The 23,467-nt window shown below is 60.1% G+C and overlaps 1 protein-coding gene and 1 non-coding gene across 3 annotated transcripts; one reads left to right on the forward strand and one right to left on the reverse strand.

The window, feature by feature from the left end:
* Positions 1-3,476: 3,476 nt before the first annotated feature.
* TRNAA-CGC (transfer RNA alanine (anticodon CGC)) lies at positions 3,477-3,549 on the reverse strand. The gene has a single exon. It is a non-coding gene; the product is annotated as a tRNA-Ala (tRNA).
* Positions 3,550-9,033: 5,484 nt separating this feature from the next.
* Positions 9,034-22,962, forward strand: CCDC88B (coiled-coil domain containing 88B). Of its 2 annotated transcripts, XM_059931909.1 has the most exons (28): positions 9,034-9,219; positions 9,521-9,663; positions 9,827-9,938; positions 10,022-10,091; positions 10,169-10,227; positions 10,322-10,405; positions 10,481-10,624; positions 10,797-10,942; positions 11,089-11,170; positions 11,321-11,479; positions 12,024-12,170; positions 12,346-12,454; positions 12,631-12,767; positions 12,848-13,993; positions 17,113-17,240; positions 17,318-17,435; positions 18,187-18,282; positions 18,365-18,505; positions 18,888-19,144; positions 19,481-19,624; positions 19,830-20,016; positions 20,163-20,308; positions 20,539-20,637; positions 20,838-21,004; positions 21,575-21,781; positions 21,944-22,012; positions 22,623-22,661; positions 22,808-22,962. In XM_059931909.1, the coding sequence occupies exons 1-28, from the start codon at positions 9,160-9,162 to the stop codon at positions 22,861-22,863; spliced, it is 4,452 nt and encodes a 1,483-aa protein (XP_059787892.1). In that variant the 5' UTR covers positions 9,034-9,159; the 3' UTR covers positions 22,864-22,962. The 2 variants fall into 2 exon arrangements, with proteins under 2 accessions (XP_059787892.1, XP_059787893.1); XM_059931910.1 differs by lacking the exon at positions 22,623-22,661.
* The last annotated feature ends 505 nt before the right edge of the window (positions 22,963-23,467 follow it).

Here is a 23,467-nt window from a genome sequence, read left to right on the forward strand (position 1 = left end):
GAAGCTGGGGACCTTGGGTAGGCTATTTGGTTTTCCTTGTCCCCACTTCCCTCATCTTTAGAGTGAGAATAATCCAACCCACCTCATAGGGTCATTGTGGGGAATGCATGAGACAGTTTGTGTAAAGCATTTGGCAGTGCCTAGAACTCAGTAAGTGCCCAATACACGGCTGGAAAAAAAAGAATAAGAACCCCTGCTCTCCACCATGCAGCCTTCATGTTGGTAGGGAAAGAGCTAGGAGTTAGGAGAGAGGCCAAATCTCAGACCTGTCCTTGGTGATTCCCATTCTGTGCCCCTCTGGGCCTCAGTTTCCACATCAGTGTAATGGGGCTAGTGATTCTCTTATCATCCAATGTCTCTAGGCTCCAAGGATCTCCTTATGCTGTCCGGCACCCAAAGCCTCACCCGAACGAGCTGGGAAGACATCTCCAGGGGAATCTCTGTCATCTCCTAGAGAATCAAATCTGGGCTTCTGAGAGCAAGAGAGGGTTGGAAGGGGTCCCAGCATTTCTGGCCTAGATTAGGCTTGGGCTGCAGCCATGCAGGCACCATGATTGGGAGCCCTGGAGGCTGCTGGCCCCAGGAGAACACACCCTGCTGGTCTTGGTTTGGGTTTGGCTGCACAGGCATAGAGGAGTGACAGCGGAGAAAGTATGTGTGTGTGTGTGTGTGTGTGTGTGTGTGTGTGTGTACATACATGTGTTTGTATAACTGCTAGAGAAGTTTGGGTAGCATCTGTGTGAATGCACAGATTTTTGGTGCTAATAAACATGCATATCAATCTGCTATGTTATTAATATTTGCACCAACTCTGCCTGCTTGAGCTGGGAATCATATTTTTTTCTTAACACAGGTAAGGTGCCCTGCTCAGGGTAGGGAATGTGGGAAATATTCAACATGTGTTTTGGGAAGGAGTAAAAAGTGCAGGGAGGGAGACAGAAAGCTATCTTCTCTCCAGCTTCTTGGATATTGGTTCCCATTGTTCCAGCATAAACTTGACCATAGTGGTTCTGAATTAGAACTAGACTTGCTGGCACTTCCCCGGTGGCACAGTGGTTAAGAATCCGCCTGCCAATGCAGGGGACACGGGTTCAAGCCCTGGTTCGGGAAGATCCCACGTGCCGCAGAGCAGTTAAGCCCGTGCACCACAACTACTGAGTCTGCGCTCTAGAGCCTGCGAGCCACAACTACTGAAGGCAATGAAGAGTAGCCCCCGCTCGCCACAACGAGAGAAAGCCCGTGCGCAGCAAGAAGACCCAACACAGCCAAGAATAAAAATTCATTCATTAAAAAAAAAAAAAAAAGCTCCATGGCTCCTTGGGTTCCACGGCCTCCCAAGGGACAGTGTCACTTCCCTGCTGCTCCCATCAGTCTTGGCAGGGGCACATACTAAGCCGTCCCAGATCCTTGTGTGGTTGCCTCACATCCCCAAGCTCTGTCCCTGCCACTTTGGCCTCCACAGTCACCCCGATTCCTTAGCTTGTGGGTGCTCCAAGCTCCTGCCTCTTCAGCATCTCCCAGCAATGTTCACTACTTGGGATGCCTGTCCCTTTCCTACCCCTGCCCAAGTCATTTTAACCTTCGAGACTCCACGTCCATCCCATTTGCTGAGGACAACAGTCCATTCCTGGTCCCTTCTCTGAACCAGTCCATGTGGACTGCACCCTTGGCTTCATCAAAGATGGAGTATTTTTTTTTGACATGCAATTCACACATCATAAAATTCACCCTTTAAAAGTGAACAAGTCAGGGCTTCCCTGGTGGCGCAGAGGTTAAGAATCCGCCTGCCAGTGCAGGGGACACGGGTTCGAGCCCTGGTTGGGGAAGATCCCACATGCCGCGGAGCAACTAAGCCCGTGCGCCACAACTACTGAAGCCCGCGCGCCTAGAGCCCGTGCTCCGCAACAAGAGAAGCCACTGCAATGAGAAGCCCGCGCACCGCAACGAAGAGTAGCCCCGCTCGCTGCAATGAGAGAAAGCCCCCACGCAGCAACGAACACTCAACGCAGTAAAAAATAAATAAATAAAATAAATAAAATTTAAAAATAAATAAATAAAAGTGAACAAGTCAGTGGTTTTTAGTGTATTCACCAAGTTGTGCAGCCATCACCACTACTAAGATGGATTTTCTTTTTTTTTTTGGCTGCGCCAAGGGGCGCGCGGGATCTTAGTTCCCCGACCAGGGATGGAACCCGGGCCCCCTGCAGTGGAAGCGCGCAGTCTTAACCGCTGGACCACCAGGGGCGTCCCTGAGGTGGATTTTTAATCTCAGTGACTTCTGCCAAGAGGAGGCTGCTGCTTGTCTCGCCCAGCACTGCGATGCGTGTGCGCGTGTCCTGTGCTTGTGAAGACTCATTCGGACTTCCGGGGGCTCCGCTTCCCACAGTCACATCAGTATCTTGCATCCGGCGGCTGTTGGCTGAGAGTCATCTACGCGTCAGGCACTGTGCGGGGTTCTGGGACACAGCAGTGAATACGCTGGGCATGGGCCCTGCGGGCGCCACGGGTCTCCCGGCCAGGGCAGCACCAGCGCAGCTCTGGTCCCACCTCCATGCGCTCCCAGGCTAGTGGGGGCGCCAGACGCCGCATGAGTGCTTACAATCAGTGTGGTGAAGATGTGAAGAGGAAGCACAGGTTGGTCATTTGGGGTATCACAGAAGAAGGACCCTGCCCACTACCCCACACTCCCATGGGGGAAAGGAAGGGAGAAAAGGACTTCTAGCTGCGGCCGAGAAATGAATAGGTGATAGCCAGGTGAGCAGAGGTGGAAAGGGTGCTCCAGGTGGCGGGAACAGCCTGTGTAAAGGCTAAAGGTGAGGCAGATGAGAGAATGGACTGAGCAGCCCAGGTGAGGGCAGAGAGGGGATTTTGTCCACAAGCCACAGCACGATTGGGTTCTCCCGGTGGACATCTGGGTATGTCCACGGTTTGGCTAGGGGCAGCTTCAGACACATTTCTGATTTTGTTTCCTCTTGGGCTTCTTCCTCAGGGCGTGTTCCCAAATGCCGAGAGTGCTTGGGTCAAAGGGCGCTGGCGGTTTTACTGGTGTCTGAAAACCCTGAGGCCGTTTTAAGGGCCATCAGGGACATGTGTATGTGCTCCTCTCCCCACGGTGTGCCAACCCGAGTTTTACCTTCTGGATTTATTTTTTGCTCGCTTAATGGATTTTTAATGGTACCTCGGAGCTGTCTTTGATGTGTGTCTTTAATTATGAGGGAGGCTGGCAACCTCGGGGCTTGGCACCGGGTCTCCCCATGCTAGCTAACCGGGCTCTGGGCTCCAGCCTCACCCTCCCAGCAGGCAGCAAAGAGGCCGTGGGGACCGCGGGAGGAGATGCAGCTCTCAGAGCGAGGACTTGGGTTTACCCTCAGTTGTCTTATTTACCCTCATACCCCTCTGAGCCTCACTTTCCTCATCTCTGAAATAGGACTTCTTTTTTTTTTTTTTGCCGCACCGCGTGGCTTGTGGGATTTTAGTTTCCTAACCAGGGATCAAACCCGGGCCCTTGGCAATGCGAGTGCAGAGTCCTAACCACTGGACCACCAGGGAATTCCCTGAAGTAGGAATTCATCTGTTCAAAACCACTAATTCAGCTGCCTCTGGATCGTGGCTCCAGCACTTCCTGGCTGTGTGGCCTGAAGCAAGTGACTTAGCCTCTCTGTGTTCAGTTTCTTCATCATAAAAGGGAGATGGTAATAACAGTACCTGTATTTTACGGCTGTAGAGGGGATTGAGTGACTAACGTATGTGAAGGACAGAGCTGGCATGGGCAAGTGGTCAGCATACGGTGTCGGTGTCACTCTCATGGTTTCCTTGGCCCAGACTGCAGCCCTGGACAACCCCACAGCATCCCTGCCCTCACAGAGCTTCCACTCTAGTGGGGAGCAGATGAAGCAAACGAGGGAAGATGAAGGGTGGCTTAAGACTAAGAGGGGAGAAGGACTGGAGTCTCCTTTAGAAAGGGAAAATCTTGGACTTCCCTGGTGGCACAGTGGTTAAGACTCCGCCTGCCAATGCAGGGGACACGGGTTCGATCCCTGGTCTGGGAAGATCCCACATGCTGCGGAGCAACTAAGCCCGTGCGCCACAACTACTGACCCTGCGCTCTAGAGCCCGCGAGCCACATCTACAGAGCCTGCATGCTGCAACTACTGAAGCCCGCGCCTCTAAAGCCCGTGCTCCGCAACAAGAGAAGCCACTGCAATGAGAAGCCGGCGCGCTGCAACAAAGACCCAACACAGCCAAAAATAAATAAATTAAAAACAAAACAAAACTTTAAGTAACCTACAGGTTTATTTAAAAAAAAAAAAAAGCGGAAATCTTTTCTGAGAAAGAGGCCATTAGGCACACCCGTAGGGTGAGATGGAGCTAGATGGGGGAGGCGGGTTGTGATTGTGTGTGGGTTGGAGAGGGTGTTCCAGGCTGGGGAACAGCAAATGCAAAGGTGCTGAGGGCAGAAGAGAGACTGAGGAAGCCGGAGGGGGTGTGAGGCTGAGGAGGTGTGTGTGGGGGGCAAGGGTCAGGTGGCGAGCCTGGGTCGTCCTGCGGGGCCTGGGTGGTCATGGTGAGAGGCTGGAACTTGATTCAAAGTACAGGGGGAAGCCACTGGAGGGTTTTTTGTTTTTGGCCACACTGCGAGGCATGTGGGATCTTAGCTCCCCAGCCAGGGCTTGAACCTGCACCCCCTGCATTGGAGGTGTGGAGTCTTAACCACTGGACCGCCAGGGAAGTCCCTCCACTGGAGGGTTTTAAGCACAGAAGGGTCATGAGTCAGTCAATGTTTCCGAACAACTCCTTGGGCACTGGGTGGAGGCCACCAGGAGAAGGATTGGTGCCGGGGTGCCAGGCTCAGTGAGAGGCTTGGGGTGAGGCAGGGCCCCCAGGAACGTTGGGGAGCCCTGGGGAGAGCAGGAAGGGAGAGCCGGCCCAGTGTCAGGTAGTGGCGGCTGGGCCGCACTGGGCCCTCTTCAGTGCTGGGCCCAGGCCTTGCAGGCCGCATCCTGAGCCCCTGGGCACCTGGCTTGGCACTCGGCAGATGGCCCTGGGCCCCACCCTCCCTGGCTCTGGCTTCCCACTGCCTCCTCCCACCTGGGCAGCTCGTTTGGGCTACTGGGCTGAGCATTTCTGCTCTTGTCCAACTCTGGCTATTTCCACCCCCAAATGGTAAGTAGGAGAAACACCCCTTCTCAGACACTTGGGTGGGGAGGAGGGAGTCCCTCAGACCCAGCGCCAGAGGGTCAGGTGCCCAGAAAACCCTGGAGGCTGTTTTAGGGTTTTAGTTCTTGAGCCTGGGGCCCTGAACCATCTAGTTAGGGAGCTGGCCCCCAGCCAAGCCGCTGGGGTGCCAGGTGGGGCCTGCCGCAGGCAGGGAGAAAAAGCCACTGTCTGACTCAGTCCTGGTTGGTCCTGGGCTCTGGTTGAACCCAGCTGCCACCTGCCCTGGCCTCCCTGGACTCTACTTCCCGGAGCCCCAGAGCCCTCCTGCCTCTGGTCTTTGGGGTCAGACTAGGGCTACCCAGAGAATTCAAAACCAGAAGGGAAGTGGGAGTCCTTCTTGCTCCCACCCTGTGCAGCTGGGGAAGCTAAGCCCCGAGGTAGGAGGCTGCAGGCAGTTGACGACGTTGTCCATTTGTCTGTCTGTCTTTCTCTGCTTCTTGCCTGCCTCCTGAATCCAAATGTTGGCAGCAATGGGCACCAACCCCCCCCCCCCATCACCACCTTAAAAACTTCCAGAAAAAGATCTCTGAGATGAGCAGTCATTATGGCACTGTAGTAATAGCAAAAGATGCAAATATTTAAAATCTTTGTCAATAAGAGACAAAGTGATGATGGGATAGCGCACCGTAGAATACGATGTAGCCATTCAAAAGGCCAAGGCCAATGGTTCTGAACAGAAATGAAGCAGATTGTGAAATATATTTCAAAGCATGGAGATGCACACGTAACGTGTGTGTGTGTGTGTGGTTGCAACCACTTGTGACAGACAGACTTGGGCAGCTGCAACTCAGGAAGGACACAGAAAATGCTAACAGGGCATGGCATTGGGGACTGGGGTTGGGACTGAAGAGGGGGAGACTTGATTTTTTCTCTATATCCTTAGGCACTCTTGACATTTTTGATCATGCATCTGCACAATTTTTTAAAAATAAATTTATTTATTTATTTATTTTTGGCTGTGTTGGGTCTTCGTTGCTGTGAGTGGGCTTTCTCTTTGCGGTGGCTTCTCTTGTTGCAGAGCACGGGCCCTAGGTGTTTGGGCTTCAGTAGTTGCAGCACGCGGGCTCAGTAGTTGTGGCTCACGGGCTTAACTGCTCTGCAGCATGTGCAGACCAGGGCTCGAACCCGTGTCCCCTGCATTGGCAGGCGTTTTCTTAACCATTGTGCCACCAGGGAAGTCCCTGACCAATTTTTTAAAGGAAAAAATCTAGCCTAAGGATAGGGACCACTGCCAGCCCCTGATGAACATCCCTCAATAGTTAATTGAGCCTCGAAATCCCAGCATCTTGGTGTCAGCTGATGAGGGAGCCCCTCCCCAGCCTCCTCCCCCCCACCCCCACCCCCCACCAAGCCTCCCTCTGCCTGACTCAGCTGAACCAAGTCATAGAACCAGATTGAGAGATTGAGGTGCAGCCGGGCATGTCTGGAGTGATGAATGTGAAAGCAATCAGCAAGAGCAATGGGGCGACACGGCCCAGGCCTCCGAGGAGGCTGGAGGAAGGGCGTGACTCGGAAGCCACGGAGCAAGGCAGGGGCCCTTGGCTGCTGGGAGGTGAGGCCCTGTCACCACTCTTCACTAACCCAGAGCGGGTTCTCCGGAGTACTTCCTGGGCTGGAATCCCGGGGTGTGGGGGTGGGGATGGAAATAGGCGTAAGATACGCAGAGAGTCCAATCTGGACGGACCCTTGATATTATTAATACTAAAGATAGTAACCACACTAGAGACCATTTAATGAACGCTTAAGCCGGGCACCAGCTTGTGGAATCCTCATAACAACCCTCTGAGAGGATTATCTGCATTTCCAGATGCGTCTAGGGAGGCTTAAACAACTGGATGTGCTCTTTTGCTAACAACCCCGTGCGGCTTCCCATTGCCTGGTCAGGCTACCACTTCAGAGCTGTGGAATTCTGGGCAAGTTCTTAACCTCTCTGAGTCTCGGTTTCCTTCTCTATAAATTGGAGATAACCCATAGTCCTTATTTCATAACCTAGTCCTATGCAAATAAGTTAGTAAGTGTAAAGCATTGGTAACCAGGACTGGCTCATGATAAGCCTGTGTTTGCAATATTGCCCTATCTTTCAGCAAATCTAAGATGTCAACGATTGTAAAAGATGCCACTAAAGAAAATGCCACTAAAAGAGGAATGCTGCCAGTTAACTATGTCCCAAGGCTCTTTCATCACTAGACTCTTTATTTTATACTTCCCGAAGGAGCTCTTTTTGACTTAGACATAGATTCTCATCATACATAATTCTGATGCACACATAAAAAGGAAAATATAAGCAAAATAAATCGTTTACGCTGTTCAGAAAACTCCTTCACATCTGGAATCCGACAGAGGCGCGATGTCTGTGTGTTTCCCTGCCACCCCCTCCTGTGAGGAGTCAAGAGTTCGGGAGAGCGGTGCTCCCCCCGGAAATTCATAAGACAACCGGAAGCCACCAGCAGCCATCAGAGTCCTAAGCCAACTTTGCAGGACTGCAGAGCGAGTTGACTCTGGATTTCTGCTTTGGGAGCGTTGCTGATAAGTCTGGTTCCTCTCCCCTGGGAGCTCCCACCATTTGGGGCCTGGGGTTAAGAATGCTCCGCTCTTGTCTCTGGGGTTTTCTCCCAAGCTGCTGACGCCCTTCCTGCAGGGTTTGATGCTTCTGAAGTGTGGGCACGTGCAGGCAATGACAATGATGTCAGGACTGTTGCTGGCTAGCCAGCAACTCTACCATGTAACCTGACTTTAGAGATTTAAATGTGAGAAACAAAGGGTCTGGGAATCGATGAAACATGAATAATTTCTGAACTTTACACAGGCCATGCTTCCAGCTGCCACAGGACGCTTGCACATTCTGCCTCGGCTGCTTGAAATGCCCTTCCTTCCTCCCCACTTTGCCTAGTTCACCCAGTTATCCCTGATCTCAGCTTCATGGTCACCCCCCGACCCCACCCCCCATGTCTTTCCTGATCATCCCACTGAAGTCAAATCCCTTCCCTGTCAATGCACGTAGTACAGCTGCAATGTTACATTTTGTGTGTGTGTGTGTGTGTGTGTGTGTGTGTGTGTGTGTGTGATTTTCTGCGTAGCTGTCTCCCCAGTGTACTGTGCATCCCACAGGGGCAGGGACTATGTGGCTTTTTACTACATCTCAGTACCCAACAGTGTCCCACACGGAGCCCAGTAGTGAGCAGTGGGGGAACTGGGGTGTCCTCCTGGCCTCCTGGTTTATCTACGAGACACGTGTCGCTGGTCTCTGCATTGAACTGTGTCCCTCAGAGGCTGGATTCTAACTCACTTCTTTCACAGACTGGAAATTGAGGCCTGTGAGGTCACTAGCCCACGGGCTAGACGTCCTGTCTCAGTCCAGTGTATATAGAGTATGGGGGGGGGTGTCCAAGGAGGGGGTACTCACTTCTGGTCGGGGTTCAGAGGAGGCTTGACATGGGAGGCGGCACCTCCCAAGCCTCATAGGTTGGGAGGGTGATTTGGGTAAGTTTGGGAAACATCAAGGGGAAAGGGAAGCCAGGCAAATCAGAAGATGCAGGTGTGGGCACCTAGATGCCCCGTGTAAGGCCCCTTCTGAGGCCCTGGAAGGTACAAGGCCGAGGTCACCCTCTTGGGTTTCAAGTTGGGTAACCGAGGCCCAGAGACGGGGAGGACTCACCTGCCATTGTCCATCGAGCCAGGAGAGCTGTGGGCCTTGCTCCTGGGTGGCCCTGACTCCACCTTCCCCTGCTAACCTCCGGGCTGGCCCTGCCCGAGATGCTGGGAGGATGTGGGGAGGCGAAGCGGGGGCTGAGGCAGGACTCCGGGGGTGCACGGGCCTGCCAGCACCCGGAAGGAGGAAGCTGCACAGGGTGTCTGTGGCTGGGCCTGGGCCCACTCGGGGACTTCCTCTTCCTCTCAGGGCAGGTGTAGCCGCCACAGTGGGACCAACACCCTGACCCCGTCATGGATGGGGGCAAGGGGCCCAGGATCAGAGACTTCCTGAGTGGGAGCCTGGCCACCTGGGTGAGGGGGCAGTGGGAGGGAGTCTGGGGAGGGGAAATGAGCAGCAGGGAGGGGCTGGTGTGGGGTGGGGGGAGAGGGGGCAGAGCTGGGGCCTGAGGGGAGGGGCGGGCTCAGGTGGGGATGGAGAAGTCCAGGCAGCTGTGCGGCAGGAAAAGGGGTCCAGGCCCGTGGCCACTGGCATTCAGGGGACTGGTGAGGAGGGGGCTGCGTGGGCTCAGGAGGCAGGTCAGAGGGGCTCAGGGTTCACTCTGCTGCTGCGGGCCTCCCACCCAGGCCAGCTGACTCCTTTGTGTCCCCACAGGCGCTGGGACTGGCCGGGCTGGTGGGGGAGGCGGAGGAGCCAGAGGGGGAAGAGGAGGAGGAAGGAGAGGGGCCTCTTTGTCCGGAGAAGAGGTTCTCACGTCTCAGCGACGGGGCCCTGCTCCTCCGGGTGCTGGGCATCATGTAAGGGGCATCAGAGGATGACCCGGGGCAGCTGCGGAGGGGTTTGAGGGGAGGGGGGCCAGGCAGCCTGGTGGGAAGAGCCTGAGGGGTGGTTGGCAGAGCCTGGTTTAGGGGAGGTGGGTCCTCAGTTACCCCTCCCACCTATTGTCCCCTGTGCCCACAGTGCCCCCAATTCCCGAGGCGGCCCTCGAATGATCAGGGGCCATGATGGTCCCGCAGCCTGGCGGGTGTGGAACCTGAACCACCTGTGGGGCCGACTGAGGGACTTCTACCAGGTGAGGGGTCAGGAGGGGGAGGCTGAGCCTGGGAGCCCCCTGCGGGAAGGCCCTTCTCACATCTCCCACCCCGTCCGCCCCAGGAGGAGCTGCAGTTGCTGATCCTGTCTCCACCCCCAGACCTCCAGGCGCTGGGGTTTGACCCCTTCTCAGGTGCTCTCTCCCACCACCCCTTCCTCCTTCTTCCCCCTATCCCTGCCCGTTAACCCCTTGTGGCTTGTGCCCTGCAGAGGAGGCGGTGGAGGAGCTGGAAGGCATCCTTAGGCTATTGCTGGGGGCATCGGTGCAGGTGAGCGGGGGAGGGAAGGGCAGGGTCCAGCTTTGGCCGCAGAGGTGGGAGCCTCCGGGGTGAGCCTCGCCGTCCGCTCCTCGTCCCCCTGCAGTGTGAGCACCGGGAACTGTTCATCCGGCACATCCAGGGCCTCAGCCTCGAGGTCCAGAGTGAGCTGGCTGCCGCCATCCAGGAGGTACAACTTTGGTCGGCCGTCTGGGACACCCTGCCCCCTACTTCTTTGGCTGACCTGTTCTCCCTGTGCCTCCAGGTGACCCAGCCCGGGGCCGGCTTGGTGCTGGCGCTGGCTGGGCCTGAGCCTGGGGAGCTGGCGCCTCCGGAGCTGGAGATGCTGTCCCGGAGCCTGGTGGGGACACTGTTGAGGCTGGCTCGGGAGCGGGACGTGGGGGCCCAGGTAAGAGGCGGCAGGAGGAGGAAGAGGAGGACCACGGGGACCCAGCCGTGTGCCGGAGGTGTGGTTGGGGGTGGAGCGCTGCAACAGTCACATGCATCTTGTGGTGCTTGGGGGCAGATGTGGGGCTCTTGGGATGGGTTACTCCTGACTCCTGACCTTTGATGTCCCCCAGCGGCTGGCTGAACTGCTGCTGGAGCGGCAGGCGGCCCCCTTGTTGCCTGAGGCTCCTTCCAGGACTCCCCCGGAGGGCGCCTCACACCACCTGGCCCTGCAGCTGGCCAACACCAAGGCCCAACTTCGGCGCGTCCGGCAGGAGCTGTGAGCGCCGCTGGCTGGGAAGGACCTGGGTGGGGGGGCGGGCAGGGAGCGCAGGTTAGGTCTGGATGGGGTCCAGATGGGGATCAGGCCTAGCAAGGGCTGGAGGGTGCAGGTCCCCAGACCCCTCCTGCGTCCCTTCCCTCCAGGGAGGAGAAAGCCGAGCTGCTGCTAGATTCCCAGGTGGAGGTGCAGGGCTTGGAGGCCGAAATTCGAAGGCTCCGCCAGGAGGTGCGCTCAGATGCCCCCAAACATGGCCGCATTCCCTAACCCGCTCCCCGCACCTTCCCCAGCCTACTGCCTCCCCCAACCCGGCTCCTTCCCGTCCTAATCCCTCTGGCCAGCGGGTGGCCCTTCCTAGCTCCGCATCTTCTGGCCCAGGCCCAGGCGCTGTCGGGACAGGCCAAGCGGGCCGAGCTGTACCGCGAGGAGGCGGAGGCGCTGCGGGAGCGGGCCGGCCGCCTGCCCCGCCTGCAGGAGGAACTGCGACGCTGCCGGGAGCGGCTGCAGGCAGCAGAGGCCTGCAAGGGCCAGCTGGAGGTGAGGCGGGAGACGCGGCTGCAGGGGGCGGGGCATGGGGGGCGCGGCCTGCCGGGGACAGGGTGGGCCTCGAGAGGAGCGAATTTGGGCCAAGGGAAGGGTCAGGCCTGATGGAGGGAATAGGCATCGTTCGGAGAACGCGGTCAGGTGGTGTCTGGGGACAGGCCCTCTGGAGGATGCGGCAGATGGAGGGGAGAGGTGGAGGCTGTAGGTAAGGGTAGGTCCTGGAGAGGAGGGTGGGGCCAGTTGTAGGGGAGGCAGGGTCTGGAGAGAGCACCCAGCAACGGGGCTAAGTGGGGCTTAGAAGGACCTTGGAAGGCAGTTCCTGGGGAGAAGGGGCAGGGCCTACATAGGAGAAGGGCGGGGCCAGGTGCTAGGGAAGTGGTACCTGGAGAAACCTTGGAGGGGGAGGGGCAGATGGAGGGGAGAGGCGGGGCCTGGAGAGCAACAGGGGTGCAGGGTCAGTTGGGGGAGGGGAGCCAGGGTCTGTGGCCCCGGAGTGCTGGGGGCATCGCACCACCGGCTCTCTCTGCTCCCCCACCAGGAGGAGCGGGTGCTCTCGGGGGCTCTGGAAGCCTCGAAGGCGCTGCTGGAGGAGCAGCTGGAGGCCGCTCAGGAGCGCTGTGCTCGGCTGCATGAGACCCAGCGGGAGAACCTGCTGCTGCGGACCCGGCTGGGCGAGGCCCATGCGGTGAGATTCCCAGAGTGACCCCTGGTCACGCAGTGATCTGTGACCCCAGTGGTCCCCAGGGTGCCTTGGTGATCCCTGTGACTCCTACTCCTTGTTTCCTCTAGTGACCCTCTAGCCCACACACTTGGCCTGGCCCTGGCGGGGAGGGCTTCTCTGACCCTGCTCTTCCCCCCAGGAGCTGGACTCTCTGCGGCATCAGGTGGACCAGCTGGCAGAGGAGAACGTGGAGCTGGAGTTGGAGGTTCAGCGGAGCCTGGAGCCAGCCCCGGGCTCTCCTGGGGAGGGTGAGTGGGACCCCAGTGGAGGGGCTGTGGGTGGGAGGCTGCCTGTGTTTTCCTGCACCTTAGTGGGGACAGCTTCTGATTTCATCCCCTTCCCCCGGGTGTGTCGGGGGGTGGGGTGTGTGGGTGAGGAACCATAAGGGAGCAGAGGGGTCCTGACCTCATCTCCCACACCCCAGCGCCCCTGCCAGGAGCGGCTCTCTCTCTGCACGACGAAGTGAGGGAGGCAGAGGCCGGGCGGCTGCGGACCCTGGAGCGGGAGAATCAGGAGCTTCGAGGCCTGCTCCGGGCGCTGCAGGGGCAGCCCGGCGGCCAGGTGAGTCCCCTCCCCCAAGCATCAGCACGTCCTTCCTGCATCCTCCTCTGGGTTTGACCATCCCTCTCATGTGCCCTCAGCCCCCCCTGCTGGAGGAGCCGAGCGAGGACTCCGTGATTCCAGAGCCAGACTCAGCTCCCCAGACTCGGCTGGCCTCAGACCATGGCCCCCAGGGCTTGGCTGGTCAGGCAGGGGATGAAGGCCCCCAGGCTTTGGACCCGGCTCCCCTGGCGTCAGATTCAGCCCTCGACGGGTTAGCTGAGTGTCCTCAGGCATCTGATTTGGACCCAAAGGTGGTGGAGAGGCCCCTCCAGGCGGCCATCATGGCGCCTGTAGACACGATGGCCCAGGAGTCAGGCCCCGCTGTAGAGGCGCAGGAGTCCCTGAAGAAGGCTGGCCTTGGAGCCCCTCTCCAGACCCCTGCCTCTGTGGCCCCACCTCAGGGTCCAGAGATCAAAATTCAGGCCCAGCTGTCGCTGGGAGGAGAGACTGGAGAGTCGGTGCCCGAGGCCTTGGGGCTGAGACAGGAGGACCCTGAGAGCAAACCCGGACTCTCGGAGCCCAGCCTCTGTGGGCGGTTGGAGGAGCAGGAGACCCTAGACCAGAGGCTGGACCTACCCAAGGGGCAAGCAGAGGCCAGAGAGCATGAACAGAAGTTGGAGAGGATGGTCGGGGACCCAGCCCAACAAAAACCACAGCAGAAGCTGGAAGGGGCTCCTGAGGCCCAGACCTGGGAGGGGAGGATCCCAGGGGAGATCCTGGCCAGTGGTGTCCCAGAGCAGGAGGCCCTCAAGGAGGAGATGGCACGGCTGAGGAGAGAGGCTGAGGCTCTTCGAGCTGAGCTGGAGGCCCAGGCCTGGAGGCTGGAGGCCCGAGGCACGGAGGCTGCCCGCCTCTCCGAGGAGCTGGCTCAGGCTCGGAGGGCAGAGGCCGAGGCCCACCAGGAGGTGGAGGCCCAGGCCCGGGAGCTGGCCCGGCTGCGGGAGGCGGTGGAGGCCGCTGGCCGGGAGCTGGAGGCTGCGTCGCGGGAGCGGGAGGCGCTGGCGGAGGTGCTGGCAGCCACGGGCCGCGAGCGGAGGCAGTGGGAGCGAGAGGCGCCCAGGCTGCGGGCCCGGGCCGAGGCGGCCGAGGCGGCCGAGGAGCGGTTGCAGGTGCTGCAGAGCGAGAGCCGCCGGCACCTGGAGGAGGCCGAGAGGGAGCGCCGGGAGAGGCAGGCCCTCCAGGAGGTATGTCGGGGCTCGTAGCCAGGGTCAGGAAACAGGGTTCCAGGCCAGTTGCCGGGGTTTTGGGTTATTAATTCCATCAGCAGCTGCTGAGTGCCCAGCACTGAGCTGGGGCCAGAAACAGAAATGCGAAGTCCCCTCCTGCCTCCCAAATGCATGCCTGGCTTGGGAGAGGGGCAGATGTCCCCTGCCTTTGATGGGGTGGCTGTAGCAGGTGGGCACGGAGCTAGATGGCCTGGGTGCAAATCCTGGCTCTCTGACTGTGGTGCTTTACTCAGCTCTGCCCCGGTGCCTCCCTCTGTAAAATGGGGGTGCTCTTCGTAGCTGCCTCAGCGGGTCTTTGGAAGACCAAGGGAGATAATGGTGTGAAGAGCCTAGTTCATGCGGGGCAAAGGCTCAAGATACGTTGGTTGTTACAGGCAAAGTGCTTTGGGAGCCCCATGGGAAGGGGAGCTGATGCCAGGGTCGGGGCAAGGAGGCTTCGGGGAGCGTTCTAAGGAAAGATCGAGATTTTGCTAAGCGGGGAAGGATATTTCATCCAGAGGGAACAGCATGGGCAAAGACTTGAAGGCATTAGAGTTGCTCAGGGGCCCAGGAGATGTGGGGGAAGGTGGAGAAGTACATTGGACCAGCGTTGTAGGTGTTGGTACTCCATCCCCAGGCAGGGAAATTCACCCAAGGGTGTGGGCAGACCTGTGTGAGGATGAGTTCGGGGAGGGTCACCTTGGTGTACAGGGGAACCTGGGGCCATAAGGAGGCAGTGCCAGTGGTCAAGGTGGCAGGTGAGGGAATTCCCTGGCAGTCCAGTGGTTAGGACTCCACGCTTCCACTGCAGGGACACAGGTTCAACCCCTGGTCGGGGAACTAAGATCCTGCGAGCCGCGTGGTGCGGCCAGAAAAAAAAAAGGGTGGCAGGTGAGGCTGGCTGGAGCTGGATGGAGGAGAGAGAAGACCTGGAAACCCCTCTATTCATTCAGTCAAGCATGTTTGCGGGCATCTCCTTAGCACCAGGCCCTGTACCAGGCAGCCAGTGCATGTGTCCTTCGGGAGACGCTCACTCACAGTCTGGGGTGGAGACCGGACCGTGCGGGGAGCCGTGGGGTTCCAGGAATCACACTGGACTCAGGCTGGGGCACGTCAGGGAAGGCTTCCTGGAGGAGGAGAGAGAACGGCAGTGAGCCAGGAGGAGGTACAGGCCCGAGTTTGTAGGGGTGGATGGTGAGGCGGGGAGTGGAGGGAGGTGAGACTAAGACTTCATTAAGCAGGTTTCCTATAGGGCAGGGCTTCGTCTTCCTTATGAGCAAAGGAAGGAGTTGCAGCTGTTTTCATGAGGGCAATGAGGAGTCACTGGAGGGTTTAAAGTGAGCAGAGTGGTCAGGTCTGCGGGTCTGAAGGCCCCTTGGGGGAAGCAGAGGAGACCACAAGGCAATGGGATGGGTGTTCGGGCCAGTGGGGCACAGTGCTGAGGGGAAGGTGTGCTGCAGATCAGGAATCAAATGTTCTGGCTGAGCAGTTTCCAGTTTCATCCCTGTTGCACAGAGGAGGGCACTGAGATCCGGAGAGGATGTTATTTGCTCCGAGATGCCTCCTGATGGAGAGGAGTGAGGAACAGGCTGTTGGCTTGGCCTGGGGAGTGTGAGAATTGGAGGTGTGGGTGAGAGGGTAAGGCCAAGAGGTTGTCTCTGGGGTCCACTTTGTAGGAGGTGATTGAGAGATGCTGTCAGACGGACCTGGATTATATCTCAGATCCCCTACTCAGCTGTGTGGCTTGGGGCCAGTTACTTAACCTCTCGGAGTCTCAGTTTCTTTACCTGAAACCAGAATAAAAACAATACCTGTGTCACAGGATCCTGTAAGGTAATGAACGTAGAGAGCTTGGGGCAGTACCTGGCACTCAGTATGGGCTTAATCCGTAGAGAGGGAATGCCAGCAGGTGGGCAGTGAAGGTAGGGGTAGGGCTGGCCGGCTGCAGGAGCCGGCTCTGAGGACCAAGAGGGTGGAAGAGGCTGAGGACCAAGGGGAATTTTGTGAGATTTCCTGGTGGAGCAGTTTCTGGTGGTAACTGGGTGTGGTACAGGCGGGGGTGGCTGGCCAGGGGAGGGAGGTCAGGGAACCAGGGGCCAAGGGGGTTGTCCAAGTGGGCCTCCCGGCTAGGGGGAGGGCAGGAGGCACGGTGGATGGGGCATTGAAGGCTATGGCCAGAGCCTGCAGGGGGCAGGGCAGGGGTCTGGCCCAAGATGCAGGTCTTCCTGGGCACCACTCTTCTTCCTACTCTCCGCCCTGGGGCTCTTGTGGCTGCTGGCTGCAGGCAGCAGGGACTCATGAGACTCTTAGTTTTTCAGTGAGGGGCCGTGGCCAAGGTTGTCTAGAAGTGCAGTGACCCTGGGCGGTGGTCCGGGTGGGGCTGCTAAGCCAGGAAGATCAGAGTAAGGGTTGGTAGACCCCATTTCCAAGGGCAGGATTTGGCGGGTGGCTGTCATGGTCGGGCCTTCCCCAGGGTTTCATCCTGCCAGGGCCCCCACCCCCCATACCTCAGAATGGTTTGACCTACCTCGCGGGGCCCACAGGCCAGAGTGGGTCTCCTATCCACTTCCGCAGTGGTATGGCCCAACCGCCACAGGCTGCCTGGCCAGCGGCATCCTGGCCCTCCCGCTCCCAGCTCCCACTGTGGTTAGGCCTGGCCTTCACCAAGTTCCTGCCCTCTGTGGCCACCCTCCTGTGGCTGAGGGTACTCTCCAGACCCAGCTCCTCCGAGCCCCTCTTTCCCTCACATGGCCTGTGTGGCCTCAGAACGTAGGGTGAATCCAGCTGTCACTGGGCACGTGAGGAACCATGGGCTCAGAGAGGTGAAGACGTTTGCCCAGCGAGTGTCTCTGACTCCTGGCCCAGGGGCCTCCCTCACACCCTGGCAGGCTTATAATCCCCAGCTCTTTCATACCCACTCTACAAGGCGACCAGGCCTTGTTCCCATTTTACAGATGGGGGAGTAGAGCCCCAAAGGGTTAAAGATATTTGCCCAGGGTGACAAAGCAAGGACAGAAAGCCGGGTCTCCTGACTCTCAGGCCTGGGTGAAGGTGGTGGTCTGCCCTTCTGGCCCTGAGGCTTCTCTGCCTGCCCTCAGGAGCTAGAGAAGGCCACGGTGCGGGGCCAGGAGCTGGGGGCCCGGCTGGAGCATCTGCAGAGTGAGCTGGAACGGGCGGCTCTGGAGCACCAGGAATTTCTGCGGGAACAGGAGTTCCAGCAGCAAAGGTGGGGCGTTGCCCGAGGGGCAGAGAGGGGCAGGCGAGGACTTGGGGAGGGCTGGGTGCCAAGACTTCTCCTGGCAGGTACCAGGGCCTGGAGCAGCGGCTGGAAGCTGAGCTGCAGGTGGCGGCCACCAGCAAGGAGGCGGCGCTGATGGCACTCAAAAAGAGGGCCCTGCAGCTGGAGCAGGAGCTGTTCCAGGTGAGGCCGCTGCCCAGCTTGCCGGGGCCTCCGCCCGCTCCTCCCTCCATCCTGCACGCAGCCAGCCAGGGCCGCGCGCACTCGGAGCGCCCCCTCGGTCTTGCCCCTCAGTCTTGGCCAGTTGCTCGCCTTGTGCCCCGATTTGGGGCCTGGAGGAGGGGGCCCTGTGCTGGGAGCCAGGCAGCTCTGCCCGGGCCTCGTCTCCCCCATTCCTCAAATGGGCGGAGCCTGGCGGCTTTACTCTGGGGCAACTGCTGTGTCCCTCACGCGTGGGCTCCGCCACTTCCTGAGCTCAACGGCTATTGTCCTAAGTGGGGAATCGTTTCTGACAGCCCCGTTGCACGCGGGCTCAGCGCCGCTCTGGCGCGGCCCCCTACCAGGTTGCCACCGCCCTCACTGCCCACCTGGGACAGAGGCAAGAACACAGGCGACCATAGCCAGCGGGCCCTCAGCAGACTGCGTAGCTGGCAGGTGTGGGATTGATCGGGGGAGGTTTTCTGGAGAAAGCAGTGTTGAAACTGGGGCCCAGAGGAGGAGTAGGGTGTGCAGAAACAGCAGCTCGGGCAGAGGCTGGGCTCTGCTGCAGAACCGAGAGAAGGTGCAAAGGGCAGGGTGGAGAGTGACGGAGCAAGGAGGGCAGGGCGGCGGGATTCGGGGCAGTGGGGGGAAGTGTGACGGGGGAGGGCTGCCAAAGGGGGTAAGGGTCCGCTGCGCTGTGCCCAGGCCACTGCCACTTCCCCTGTCCTTGCAGCTGCGCCAGGGTGCTGTGGGACAGGGGCCTGAGGAGCAGGCTGAGCCGAGGGTCACGGAGGCCCAGAGCGCGCGGCTCATTGAGGTGGAGCGCAGTGTGAGTGTCGCTGTGGTGGGCACGGGGCTGGGGGGTGTGCCCCAGAGGGCTGGCACCGGCTAACCCCCTCCCTGCCGGGCAGAATGCAACGCTGGCCGCCGAGAAGGCCGCTCTGCAGGGGCAGCTGCAGCACCTGGAGGGGCAGCTGGGAAGCCTGCAGGGGCGCGCCCAGGAGCTGCTGCTGCAGAGTCAGCGGGCACAGGAGCACAGCAGCTGCCTGCAGGTGGGTGACGGCCTGCGTACCTGTCCCCTGCCCCGTCGCTGCTCACTTCCTGCCCCTTCCCCCGACCCTGCCACTTCCCCCTGTCCGTACCCCCTCTGCCTGCCTCTAGCCCCCACGTCAGTGCCCATTTCACCCCGTCACCAGCCCTCTCCTCCACAGCCATCCATTAGCCCCTCCTGCTTTCCCTGTCCCGACCCCAGCCCCATCTGTGCCATCCCTGCCTTGTGCCACTTGCCCTCCCCTCCACGGCTGCCTCTGCCTTCGCATCCCTAGACCGCTCTCTCCTTTCCTCTGCCCTGCCCTCTGCCTTTTGCCCCTGTCCCTCACCCCCCTTCCGGCCTGGGACGTCACCCAGCAGCCCCTGCTCCCTCCTCTGGCCTAGGCTGAGAAGTCTGTACTGGAGCTGCAGGGCCAGGAGCTGCACAGGAAGCTGGGGGTGCTGGAGGAGGAGGTGCAGGCGGCGCGGCGCTCCCAGGAGGAGACCCGTGGGCAGCAGCAGGCCCTGCTTCGGGATCACGAGGCCCTGGCACAGCTGCAGCGGCGGCAGGAGGCTGAGCTAGAGGGACTGCTGGCCCGGCACCGTGACCTCAAGGCCAACATGCGGGCACTGGAGCTGGCCCACCGGGAGCTGCAGGGCCGGTGAGCCTCCTCCAGACTCCCAGCTCCTCTCCTGGGCACCCCCTACCTGCCCAGAGCAGATTCCCTGGGTGGGTCTGTTGCCACCAAGGCAGCACTGCCACCAGTGGACCCAGCTCCATTGCTGTGCCCTCTTGTGTGGCTGGGCTCTCTACACTTCCGGGGCGGGCTCACCCTGGGGCTCATGGGAGTGGTGGGCGCCTGGCACAGCATTCTGCCCTGTGGCTTTGCCCCGGGGCTTATGCTTAGGAGACGATGGACTTAAGGTCCAGACGGTCCAGCTATCTACACGCCCTGGCCTCGGTCCCTGCAGCCCTCTTAGCTCCTTGTTCATTGCAGGCACGAGCAGCTGCAGGCCCAGAGGGCCCATGTGGAGGCGCAGGAGGTGGCCCTGCTGGCAGAGCGCGAACGCCTGATGCAGGACGGGCATCGGCAGCGGGGCCTGGAGGAGGAGCTCCGGAGGCTGCAGAGTGAGCATGACAGGTACCAGCCCTGGCACAGCCCCTCGCCCCTCGGGCCAGTTCTCAGTGTTCCCATCTGTGAAGTGGGTTGGTGGTGAGTTGGTCGCTTTCCCCGTGGGGTCCTGCTTTGCCTCCTCTCCCCATCAAGGCTCCTCTGGCCCTCATGAGGGACCTGGGGGTGGGGTGGGGCAAGTCCCCTTGGAGAGCAGCTCTCCTTGCCTCTGCAGAGCTCAGATGCTGCTGGCGGAGGTGTCCCGGGAGCGAGGTGAGCTGCAGGGGGAACGCGGGGAGCTGCGGGGCCGGCTGGCGAGGCTGGAGCTGGAGCGGGCACAGCTGGAGGCGCAGAGCCTGCGACTGCGAGAGTCCAACCAGCAGCTGGACCTGAGCGCCTGCCGGCTGGCCACACAGTGTGAGGTGTGGTGAGGGGTGGGTGGTGGCTGGGGAGGAAGGGTGGCTTGGAGGGGGCGTTGGGGGCTGGCAAGAGCGTGGAGGGAGTGGAAGGCGGCGGCCCTGAGCCCTGTTAAGTCCCCCCCGCTTGTCCTGATGCCTGCCCCTGACAGCTGTTGACGGAGCTCCGGAGCGCCCAGGAAGAGGAGAACCGGCAGCTGCTGGCCGAGGTGCAGGCTCTGAGCCGGGAGAACCGGGAGCTCCTGGAGCGCAGCCTGGAGAGCCGGGACCACCTGCACCGCGAGCAGCGCGAGTACCTGTGAGGGGCCGCGGGGGCCGGCGTGGCTGTCCCTTGGGTTGTTTATGGGGAGACGCCCTGGGAGGGCCTGGGAAAAGGCGGAGGCTGACCCCCAGGGGCTCGGGGCAGTGGGGATTTATCAGCCCATCCTGGGGTATGTCAGGCTGTGTTAACGGGTGGGGTTGTACCAGGGTGTACCGCGTGTTCCTGCCCAGGCCTCAAGCCCACCTCCTCCCTCCCCATCCTCCCAGGGACCAGCTCAATGCCCTGCGCCGGGAGAAGCAGAAGCTGGTGGAGAAGATCATGGACCAGTACCGCGTGCTGGAGCCTGGGCCCCTGCCCCGGACCAAGTGAGCAGCCCCTCCATCCTGGTGGGCCTGGGACCTTCCCTACCTAGCCCCTGCCCTGCCCTGCCCTGCCCTTCGAGCCCTGGCCCAGCCCAGGTCCAGGCCCCAGTGAGGGTTTGCCTGGCCTTTGCCATCCCAGACATGGCCCTCTCGTCCCTCCTTCCTCCCTGGCCTTACCCCCTCTTGTGCCCTCTTGCCCCCAGGAAGGGCAGCTGGCTGGCAGACAAGGTGAAGAGGCTGATGCGGCCCCGGCGGGAGGGGGGCCCCCATGGGGGGCCGCGCCTGGGGGCCGATGGGGCTGGCAGCACCGAGAGCCTAGGGGGCCCCCCAGAGACGGAGCTCTCCGAGGGCAGGGAGGCAGATGGGACAGGTGGGTCTGGGGGTCAGGTGACCAAGATGGTCCCTACCCCATGTCCCCTACCCCCTGCCCCCAGGGCTTGCCAATGCCTCTGGTCTTCCTGCGTGGCTTGCACACGTGCTCCCCGCTGGCCTTCCCTGCTGCACCCTCTCCCCACTCCCCCAGATGGTTCCAGTAGCTCTTTGCCCTGCATCCCTGCTGTGTCCCTCTTGGCTGGCACCTCCCTTCTGCCTGCGCTGCCACCCACGCCATCCTACCCAACCACAGCGGTACCTAGGACCTCGGAGCAGCAGGGGACTTTAGTGAGAAGTCATTTATCCCAGTCAGCAGATGAGGAAACTGAGGCCCAGGGAGGGGAAGCACCTTGCCCAAGGTCACACAGTGAGTTAGTGTCAGAACCAGCACAGGGTCCAGCCTCCTGTCGCCGCCTTCACTCACCCAACCCTGCGCCCCTTCCTGCCCCCACGTCTGCAGCCGCCTGTCCCCTGTGGCCCTTGTGCAGCTTCTCCCTGCTGGCCCCTCCACTCTGCCCAGCCCCTCCTGGCACTGCTCCGATACCCTCCCTGCCTGTGCCTCTTGCAGGGTCCCCCTCACCGGCACCCATGCGCCGGGCCCAGAGCTCCCTGTGCCTGCGGGATGAGACCCTGGCAGGTGGGCAGCGGCGGAAACTCAGCTCGAGATTCCCTGTGGGGCGAAGCTCTGAGTCATTCAGCCCCGGGGACACCCCGCGGCAGAGATTCCGACAGAGGCGCCCAGGCCCGCTGGGGGCACCCAGCTCCCATGGCAAAGGTGAGGGAAAGGGTCCCTCCTCCCATTAGCCCCCCGGTTCCCTGTGGACCCACCAGCTCCATGGGGGAGGGGGCTTCCTTCCTGTCTCCCATGTCTCCCCACAAGCCCTGTTGCCTCTGTGTTGGTCCTCATGGCCCAGTGGCTGCCTTGTGCCCCCCCCAGGACCTGGCGTGGGATGGGATGGCTCTGTCGAGACCCTGGCGGAAAGCGAAGCAGATGCCAACAGAGAGGGTGAGTGGGGGCCTGGGACGGAGGGCGGGTAATTGCCCTGCCTGGGGCCCCTGGCAGGCCTCAGTCACCCATTCACTCATTTGACAATGAACCTTTACGACGTGCCAGGTGATGTGCTAGCTGGGGATACAGCAGGGAACATTCTGGTGTGGTGAGGTGGGAGACAGCAAATAATATGCATAAGAATAATAATTACCTACAACAGTTCATCCAATAGAAACCTGATGTGAGCTCCACGTGTAATTTAAAATTTTCAAGTAGCCTCATCAGGAGAAGTAGAAAGAGGCATGTAAAATTAATTTTAATACCATATTTTGTTTAACTCAGTATGCCTAAACTATTATCATTTTAATGTGTAGTCAGTGTAAAAGTCATTAATGAGGTATTTTATATTATTTTTTTCACACTAAGTCTGAAGTCCAATGGTATTTTACACCCAAGCACATTGCAGTTCGGACCGGCCACATCTCACGTGCCCAGTCCTACACTGGGCAGCTCAGCCCTAGGATATTAGGAGGTGACAGTGTTCTGGGAAAAAAGGAGAGCAGGGTGAGTGAGACCAGCAACACTGGGTGGGCAGGTGGCAGTTTTAATGAGGGCGCTCACGCAGGTCTCCAGGAGGAGGTGAAGCAGAAGCAGAGGCTTGGAGGTGAGAGTATGTCCTGTCCACATATCTGGGGAATGGCTTTCCAGGCAGAGGGAACAGCCGAAGCGAAGGCCTGGCATGTTTGAGGCCTGGTAGGGCAGCCGGGAGTCCCCCGAGGGAGTGAGCCTGAGCTGAGCTTTTCCCTCCAGGCGTCGAGGTGCAGGAATCGGAGAAACGGGCTCTCGCCCCTTCCCTCAGCCAGTGACACCGCGTGGATGGGGAGCTTGGGAGTGGAGTCTTCTCGACCCTGGAGTCTCACCGGGGGCCCCAGGCAGCCCAAGAATTTGGGGAGGCAGGGCACTTGTGGCGAATCCTTGGACAAGGAGGCCTGGGCCCCCAGATCCTCCACAGCCTGCACTGGGGCCCCGAGCTGGAGCTGGGGTGACTTTGTGGACAGGGGCGATGGCCGGCCCCCACAAACAGCTCCCGCCTGGGGCTCCGCCATGCGGCCCTTGCTGAGGAGGTGGTCTCTGGGAAACCCCCCAGCTGAAGGAGGCAGGCAGGAGTGGGCAAGAGAGCCCCCTGCCCGGTCCAGACGGCGAGCCAAGGACCATTTCCTGGGGACTGTGGCCCGGGCCCATCTCTGAGCCTTAGCTGGGATGTGAGGGACACGAGAATAAAGCTGGGATGCAACCACCTGAATCTGTGCTCTGTGTCTACCAGCCGCATCTAGGAGCCACTAGGTGCCAGGGACACATGTGGCCTGGAATCCTTCTCTGCTGGCAGAGGCCTGTGGCCATTGGCCTCCTTGCCCTTCATGGGGCAGCAAAGGGCTTTCTTCAGGGCAGGGGCCCGCTGGGCTGGCCTGG

The sequence above is a fragment of the Balaenoptera ricei genome, chromosome 8 (genome assembly GCF_028023285.1).
Source record: "Balaenoptera ricei isolate mBalRic1 chromosome 8, mBalRic1.hap2, whole genome shotgun sequence".
Lineage (NCBI taxonomy): Eukaryota > Metazoa > Chordata > Mammalia > Artiodactyla > Balaenopteridae > Balaenoptera > Balaenoptera ricei.

Bases quoted from the DNA above. Each gene is read 5' to 3' on its own strand.
- CCDC88B (XM_059931909.1), top strand. From the start codon at position 9,160: ATGGATGGGGGCAAGGGGCCCAGGATCAGAGACTTCCTGAGTGGGAGC. The intron at 9,220-9,520 runs GTGAGGGGGCAG...GTGTCCCCACAG, and splicing joins GTGGGAGCCTGGCCACCTGG to GCGCTGGGACTGGCCGGGCT. The intron at 9,939-10,021 runs GTGAGGGGTCAG...CGTCCGCCCCAG, and splicing joins GACTGAGGGACTTCTACCAG to GAGGAGCTGCAGTTGCTGAT.